General features: G+C 33.0%; 1 protein-coding gene across 2 annotated transcripts; it reads left to right on the top strand.

Moving 5' to 3' along the window:
• The first annotated feature begins 212 nt into the window (after nucleotides 1-212).
• CYP94D2 (cytochrome P450, family 94, subfamily D, polypeptide 2) lies at nucleotides 213-8,881 on the top strand. Of its 2 annotated transcripts, XM_083074055.1 has the most exons (3): nucleotides 213-1,827; nucleotides 3,120-3,214; nucleotides 8,734-8,881. In XM_083074055.1, exon 1 carries the CDS (start codon nucleotides 269-271, stop codon nucleotides 1,760-1,762), a length of 1,494 nt encoding a protein of 497 aa, XP_082930181.1. In that variant the 5' UTR covers nucleotides 213-268; the 3' UTR covers nucleotides 1,763-1,827; nucleotides 3,120-3,214; nucleotides 8,734-8,881. The 2 variants fall into 2 exon arrangements, with proteins under 2 accessions (XP_082930181.1, XP_082930180.1); XM_083074054.1 differs by lacking the exon at nucleotides 8,734-8,881 and having other exon boundaries at nucleotides 3,120-3,558.
• Nucleotides 8,882-9,182: the final 301 nt, after the last annotated feature.

The following is a 9,182-nucleotide window of genomic DNA, read 5'->3' as shown; positions in this document are numbered from 1 at the left end:
GAAAATATATGATAAAATTATTCGATTCATTATAAGTGAGATATTGTCAGGTCTCACAGTCACAGGTACATATCAGTACTTTAATTTTGAATTTTATGGGTACCATAAAAAAAAAATTATTTAGAGTTTTTATATATTTCTGTTTGTTAGTTGTTACTATCTCCTGACGTGGCATTTAATTTAACGAAATTATAAATGACTAACCTTATTGAATCCTGCATACCTTATCACTTGGACACTCGCTACATTGCACGCAAACACACATCCCATGGACCTCTTCTCCTTCCCCTTCCTCTTCCTCGCCCTTCTCTTCCTCTTTCTCTATGCCAAACAAAAAACCCCCAACAACCACAAAGGCTTCAAGGACTACCCTCTCCTCGGAACCCTACCGGACTTTCTCAAAAACCGACACCGCTTCCTCCAATGGAGCACCCTAGTCCTCCGCGACTGCCCCACCCACACCGCCGTCTTCTCCCGCCCCTTCAAGTTCCGCGGCGTCATAACGGCCAACCCTGACAACGTCCAACACATGCTCAAAACCAACTTCCAGAACTACCCCAAGGGCCAACGCTTCATCCACCTCCTCCAAGACTTCCTCGGCCAAGGAATCTTCAACTCCGACGGACACCTCTGGAAGCTTCAACGCAAAATCGCCAGCCACGAATTCTCCACCAAATCGCTCCGTAACTTCATCGTCCACGCCGTCACGCTCGAACTCCAAACGAGGCTTCTTCCGATTCTCGCCAAAACCTCCGAATCAGATAGCCTCCTCGATTTGCAGGATCTTTTAGAGAGATTCGCCTTCGACAACGTCTGCAAGGTTGCCTTCAACGTCGACCCCGCCTGCCTCGGCGGTGACGGCACCGCCGACGCCGAGTTCATGCGCGCGTTTGAGGACGCGGCGGTGCTCAGCTCAGGGAGGTTCATGAGCGTTTTTCCCTTGGCGTGGAAGACGAAGAAGCTCTTCAACTTGGGAACGGAGCGGAGACTGAGAGAATCAATCACCACCGTTCACGAGTTCGCTGATACAATCATACGGTCAAGATTGAACAACTCCAAGGAGGAGGAACATACGATGGACCACCAAGATTTACTCTCGCGCTTCATCAGAAGCGAGGACCACACGCCGGAGTTTCTCCGCGACGTGGTGATAAGCTTCATTCTGGCGGGACGCGATACGACGTCGTCCGCGCTGAGCTGGTTCTTCTGGATTCTCTCTTCGAAACCCGACGTGCGGAGGAAGATTCGCGAGGAAATCGAAACGGTGCGTTTTGGTTTTGGCGATGGCGCGTTCGGGTACGAGGAGTTGAAAGAGATGCATTACTTACAAGCGGCGATTACCGAGACTATGAGGCTGTACCCGCCAGTGCCGGTGGACACGAAGGCGTGCCTTGACGACGACGTTTTGCCGGATGGGACTAGGGTTGGGAAGGGGTGGTTCATTACTTACCACACGTACGCGATGGGGAGATTGGAGAGCGTGTGGGGGAAAGATTGTACGGAGTTTAGGCCCGAGAGGTGGTTGGAGAACGGGGTTTGGCGTGGGGAAAGTCCGTTTCGGTTTCCGGTTTTCCATGCGGGTCCTAGAATGTGTTTGGGGAAGGACATGGCTTATATTCAGATGAAGTCGATCGCTGCTTCGGTTATGGAGAGGTTTGAGGTTGAGGCGGTGGATAAGGACACGTGTCCCGAGCACGTCTTGTCTTTGACGCTGAGGATCAAGGGAGGGTTGCCGGTGAGGGTAAGGGTGAGGGATGCGTAACACAAGATCAGAGGGGTCTAGGGCCAACACTTTTTTTCGTCTAGACAAAACTGCATGTAAGAAGGGTAAGGGTTGTGACTTGTGAGTACATGATATAGAATACAATAGTTTGATTGAATTCAATTCTAATGTTCTGCAACTACGTACTTGTAATTTCTGCTGTTTTCAAGAAATAAATAATCTTAATTAAAAATTAATTAGAGTTTCACGTGTTCAACGGGTGCTAATTAATTAACGATAAAACTTATATATCTTATATATATATATACATAGAGTTAATCACCTGTACACAAATTTTTTTACAATAATCAATTATATCTTTTAATTGTGTCATATTATTGTAAACACATTTACTTTTAACAGTGACATGACATAGTTAAAAGATATAATTGGTTGCCAATGTAAAAAAAAATTTATACTCACAATGTATAGGTGATTAACTCATATATATATATATATATATATATATATATATATATATATAATATTTGCTATTATTGTTCAATTATTAGCTGTTGGTGTTGTTTTTAATATGACTTGGAGTTTTATTTTATAATTCGTTACAATAATTAATGAAATTTTTTATTAAACAAAATGATCATTGGTGATACTTTTATAGAATATGCAAGTGCAAATAAACAACTTTCAGGACAGTGGGCGCATATGCCTCCATTAACATTTTTTATATATAGTCTATATATAGTGTCTCTCTCTATCTCTTTCTCTATGTATATATATTAAGTGTTTCTATTTTTTATAAATTTTTATTTTGTAAAAAAAAGTTAGTTAATATATTAATTTTTTGAAATATTTTTTTAAGTATATATAACATTCTTCCTATCTTATATAAGTATCATATTATCTTTTTAATATAATATTAAGCACAAACTAGTAAAATCAAAGGTTATTACTTGAATAATGTAATTGTACCTACATGTGAAGAGATGATAAAAGTTGTATGTGTAAGAATAACAAGTAAATCCATACTCGTGGTGTACAAACTTGTCCTGATTTTAATGGGAAATACTTAATTTAACTAAATATGGGTACGGGTACGGATACGAATACGGATATGGATACAGAGACGAATAATACTTGATTCATTAAATCTAGTACGGGAATCGGGACTGGTATATACATACCCGCCCCATACCCATATCAATACCCACTTAAATTTTATAAATATTTAATTTATATTTTTTTAGAATTTACTTAAAATTTATGCAATTTCTTACTCTATTTTTTATTTATGGCAAATAAAGTTTAATTGATATAATTTTGTAATTATTATTTTATGTTCAATTTTTTTTTATATATTTCTTTGCAAAAAAATAATATTTAATTAATTTTTGGACAGGTACACATATACAGAGTACACCCAATACTGACGGGTACGAAGATGGGGACACAAATTTCATATCCGTCGAGTATGAGAACATGAATAGGTATAAGGTACGAAAATGAGAATGAACACAAGGACGGATATAGAAAAACACGTAGTTGCCCCATCCCATTGCCATCCCTATGTATGTGCTAGAGAATTAGGTATTATTGTCATAATGCATGATTATTTAATAGAAGCATTCACTGCAAATACTAACTCAGCTCACTATTGTTGAGATAATGGTCTATTTCTTCTTATACATTGTGCATGCATGCAGTTATAGATAAACAAAAGAATCATGGTATACACTTTTGTGTAATAGCTAAAGTGTTACATTTGTTTGGTGGAAATAATGTTCACTCTAGCAACATAAGCCAAATTAGGCTTGCTATAAAACATACCTTACATTATACTCCTACTCCACTTATATATGAAATAGAATACATCTTCTTCCATTCCTCTTTTGTGCTAGGAGCTTGTGTGATAGAAAGTTTTGTGTGATGATTTAAAGGAATGCTAACAGATTTAGATTGTTGCATTCTAAACCTCTTCACTACCTTATGCATGTACCTTTGTTAAGATAAAAAAAATTCTCTCTCTAATTTATTTCTCACAATATTCATCCTAAGTATCCTCTTAGTTATACTGAAATCTTTCATCTCAAACTCAGAATTTAATTTCTCTTTTAGTATACCAATCTTATCCTTTGTAAAGCTTTCTACCAGAATATCATCCCCATATAAGAACAAGAAAAGAACACAGTTTTCTCCTATTTTGAATATGTAAATGTAGTTGTCATAGTTGTTCCCCAAAAGACCCAAGCTTAACAAAAAAATTATCAAACTTCTTATACCACAAATGCAAACTTTGTTTCATGTCATAAAGTAATTTTCTCAAGAGACAGACCTTAGACTTATCATTTGCAAACCCCTTAGGTTGTTGCATATAGATATAGTCTCCTTAAGATTCCCATGAAGAAAAGTTATTTTGACATCCAATTATTTCAACTCTAGATTATACTAATTCACAATTGCCATCAAAATCCTTGTAGAACAATGTTTGACCACATGTGAAATATTTAATTATAGTCAATCCCTTCCACTTGGGTAAACCATTTTGCCACAAGCTTGCCTTGTACCTTGCCTTCTCCACACCTAGAATACCTTTTTTTCTTTCTTGAAGATCCACTGGCATCAACTACCCTTTGATTCTTGGGTAGATCCACAAGCTTCCAAGTCTAATTTTTATCCAAGGACTCTATTTCTTCATTTACAACTTACAATCAATTTTGTTTTTCATTACTCTCCATATCCTTTTTAAAACTCCTTGGTTCTAAGTCTTGTATCTCTCTAGCCACAATAAGAGCATAGCAGATAAAGTCTACTTAAATCTCTTAAAAGGTACAATATTCCTCCTAATACAATATTTCGTCTAGTTCAATCTCTTGTTAGTTGATACTCTAAACTAGCAGATAATACATTATCTGTTGATACACCATTTATTGGTGTAGTACTATTTCCATAATCACCAGTAGGAGACTCCAACTCAAATTGAGTTTTCTCCTTAACTATTTTTGAGTTGCTTTCTTATAGGATTTTACACATTATCCACATTATAAAGCATTTTAAGTCTTCAGGATCTAACTTCCATAACTGGTAACCCTTCACACCCTCTAGATAACTAATGAAGATACACTTCATAGTTCGAGCCTCAAGTTTTTCTTTCTTGATATGATCAAAAGTTAAAGCACCAAAAACCTTCAAATTTGAATAGTTTGTTGGTTTACCACTCCACTTTTCCATAGGTGACTTGAAATTTAAAGCTAAAGATAGACATGCATTTATCAAACACACCATAGTATTTGTAGCTTCACCCTAGAAACTCTTAGGCAGACTTGCACCCAACAACATACATCTCACACATTCCAAAATGGTCATGTTCATCCTCTCCACTAGGCTATTTTGTTGAGGATTATGAGTTATAGTCTTATGTCTTTTAATTCCCTATTTTTTGCAAAACTCATTAAATTGCTCTAAAACAAACTCTAAGCCATTGTCAATCCTGAAAGCCTTTAGTTTTGTTCCTATTTGATTTTTTACAAGAGTGTGTCATTCTGTAAACTTTTGGAATGTTTCAAATTTACTTTTCAAAATATATATCCACACTCTTCTTGAAAAGTCATAAATCATAATCAGGAAATAGGAACCTCCTCCATGAGTCTTCACCCTTGAAGGACCCCAAAGATTTGAGTGAACATACTTAAAGGGTCTACTAGAAATATGTATATTAGTCTCAAACTTAACCTTATGAGATTTTCCTAATATGCAATGATCACAAAAATCTAGTTTGTCAAATTTATCATTATTCAACAAATTTTGTTTTTCTAGTTTCACTAAACCTTTTTCGTTGACATGCCAAGCCTAAAATGTCATAATTTTGTTTTATCATGCATAGTTTGACTTTCTACAAATGCATGAGCAATAAAAATATATCCATCGAGAATTTACACACCATTTATTTTAGTTCCCTTAACAACTATTATAAGGCACCATTAGAGATCTTCATCATACTATGTTCAATTTTAGTAGAACCCAAACCATCAAACATGCTTATTTACAAAAGATTCATCTTAAGTTTAAGGACATATCACACATCTTGCAATAAAATATCATGATTATCAAATATTCTCAAACGGATAATACTCATACCTTCTAACAAGCTTTTGTTATTGCCAAGAAGCACCACTCTGTTTTCTTTGAGTTCCAAAGTCTCAAAGAAATCCTTCACAAGACACATGTGGTAGGTACACCCAAAATCCATAACTCAATTCCTTTACATTTCTGATGTTGTTGCTACCAACACCCATGCACTCTTATAACCCTCTTAAACAACAATGATATCCAAAGAATCAATAGGGCTTTTGGATTCATTATCTTCTTTCTGAAGACAATTTCTCCTATAATGACTAGTTTTACAATAGATATAATATCTAGGTTTAAACTTAGTGTTACACTTCCATTTTGATGTAGACTTTTTTTTTCCATTGGTTCTTTCTTCTCAGAGTTTTCCTTTTAACACGTTCAAGCCTTCACAATTACCCTTTGTCTTTAACTCTTGCTTATTTTGAAGTTCCTTAGTCCAAATTGAGGTTCGAACCTCATCCAAGGTAATGGCTTGATCTTTTCCATATAAAATAGCATCCTTAAAATGCTTAAAGGATTTCAGTAAAGAGTTAAGTAGGAGCAAAGCTTTATCCTTATCTTAAGCTTCACCTTAATGTTTTCCAAGTCATAAGAATCTTGTTAAAGTCTCCAAGTTGTTCTTGAACCGATCTTGCTTCTGTCATCTTGAAAGGATAAAATTGTTGCTTCAAATAGAATCGGTTTGTCAAAGACTTTGTCATGTATAAAGATTATAGTTTGACCCACATGGCAACAATTGTCTTTTCTCTTGTAACCTCCCTTGGGGCTTTATCACCAAGACATAAGATGATAACACTTCTTGCCTTATAAATCATCTCACTCTCCTCTTTTTGTGATAATGATCCAAATTTTTTTGTCTCACCCTTTAGAGCTTCAACTCCCTATTACACCAAGATAGCTCCCATCTTTATCTTTCATAACCTAGAGCCATTATTCCTCAAAAACTTCTCAATATCATACTTGATTGTTTTCATAATTCAACCTTTCTTTTTCTTTCTTCTCCCTACAAGCAACACCATTTGTTGGTTCTAAAACAAGAAAGAAAGCAAATAAGAGCAGACCTTTGCAAGAACAAACCAAAAACTATAAAAATAAGAATATCCAACAAGAATGTAAAATATAAATGTAGAAAAAATACAATAGCAAATGAAAAAGATTGAGAAAAGAGAATTCAATGTATTTATGTAGTTTAATTAATTTAGCCTAAATCCACAAGACAGATTCAACTATTTGAAAACAAGAAGAAGGTAATGTCACACACACATACGTATGTCTTGATATTCAGTCTATTGAACAAGTTTGATATCAATGGATATTTATTTATATTGGTTCGTACAAAACACGTTGTCATATGTCTATTTTAATATAACAAATCTTAGTTGTCAAAAAACCACGATGTAAAAATAAAATCAAGACATTGTCCTTCAGTTTGGTAAAATAATAATAATAATAATAATAATAACCCAGAGAAATATCAAAACAACATTTGGCAGTGCACGTCGTGGTATTGAGTCTATGGAACAAGTTTGATATAAATAAATATTTGTATATCTTGGTACGTTCAAACAAAAATACGTCGTGACATATGTTTCTATAATAAAATTCAAGTTGTCAAAAGACAGAGTATTAAAATTAAGACATGCTAAACAATATTATCTTCACTAAAAATATATATATATATATATATATATATATATATATATATATATATATTAACATATAAAGAATGTCACTATAAATATAATATATATATATATATTTATATATATAATTATACATAATTTTAATATTAATTTTGAATGAGATTTAATAATATATATTTTTTGTTACTATAACATATATATACACTTTTTAATTAGCAATATATCAACGTATATTATATCTATGTGTAGGTAAAAATAATTTTTAGTAACAAGTATTGTATTACTATAGAACATATTTTATTGCATGATAATATTTTTGTCATGCTTCAAACAAGAGTACTCTTCATTTATTGGTTCATAATTGTAGAGAGTATTGAATAGTATGCAAAAACTCTTGGATTTGAATCTTAGGATTTATTTAGATAGACTTTTACATAAAAACTTTTAAGAGAAAAAATAAAAATAAGTTTCTTTATAAGTTAAAATTAACTTATGCATAAGGTAATTTGTAGAAATTCTCTCTTATTAACTTTTCACGAATCTTATTTTTAATTTATACATAAATTTGATGTTAAAAAGAATTATGTATAAGTTAATTTTAATTTATTGAAAATATTTATTTGATTTTTTTTTCTAAAAATGCTTTTAAAAAATTTATCTAAATAAACTTTTAATGTAGTCATTGTAGTATTTATGGGTATAAAAAATAAATTTTCCCTTTAATCAATTAATTGAGAGTTTATTGATCAATGATTAAATGATACAACCGATCAATTACATGAGACTGTGTAACTAAAAGTATACGTAATTAATTAATTATCACTGAAAGTACTTAATTTCTCTATATATGCTAGATATTTCAAAGAGTTAATCACTTATACAGTCAATGTAAAGTTTTCTTACACTGACAATCAATCATATCTTTTAATAGTGTGTTTTTTTTATTTTAATTTGATTAAATAAGCAAATGACATGACATTATTAAAAGATATGATTGGTTGCCAGTGTAAAAAAAAATTTACACTGATAGTGTATAGGTGTTTAACTCTATTTCAAAACCTAATTGATTCTATGTAAGGGGTTCTTTAATTTTCATAATTTTAACATACGAAATTAGCAATTTGCAATGAAGAAACTTTGTCAAAATAGATAATTAAAGGCTCGATTGATAATCTTTAACCACTAAGTTTATGCATTCTCATTTTTGTTGCACTTTTAATTTTTAATTTTTGTATTTTGAAGCTTGGGTGAGGATTCTTAAGCAACGTTATGGATTGGGGTATTCCAAGGTTAGGAATCGAGTGAGGTATCCCAAGACACATCAAGTAAGGTAGCTTGATTGTAATTTTAGAGGACAATCCAATTATTGAATTAGAAATTGAATGTCGTTCTTGGTAGTAAAGGGTAAAGTGGTAAACAAATATAAATTGCTTGCGAAATTTCTTCTAAACTCTAAACTCTTTAATTCTTGTGTTTAATTGTGACTTTAAACTGGATTTATCTTCATCTCAATTTAAACTGATTGAATTGCGGATTAGCTTTGAATCTTGACATGGATCGAATTCCTTGATAATTGATATTGATATTGTGGTAATAAGTTGAAATGTAATTGTATCATTTGTTAATTTCATATACTCGTGATATTGCATTCCATTGGATAGATATCATTACACTTAGAATTAGTCACATTG

This window comes from Cajanus cajan, chromosome 4, assembly GCF_000230855.2.
Source record: "Cajanus cajan strain Asha chromosome 4, NIPB_CcT2T_4, whole genome shotgun sequence".
In the NCBI taxonomy this organism is placed as follows: Eukaryota; Viridiplantae; Streptophyta; class Magnoliopsida; order Fabales; family Fabaceae; genus Cajanus; species Cajanus cajan.
The sequence above is the reverse complement of the archived record's forward strand: the minus strand, read 5'-3'. Positions and strand labels throughout refer to the sequence as shown.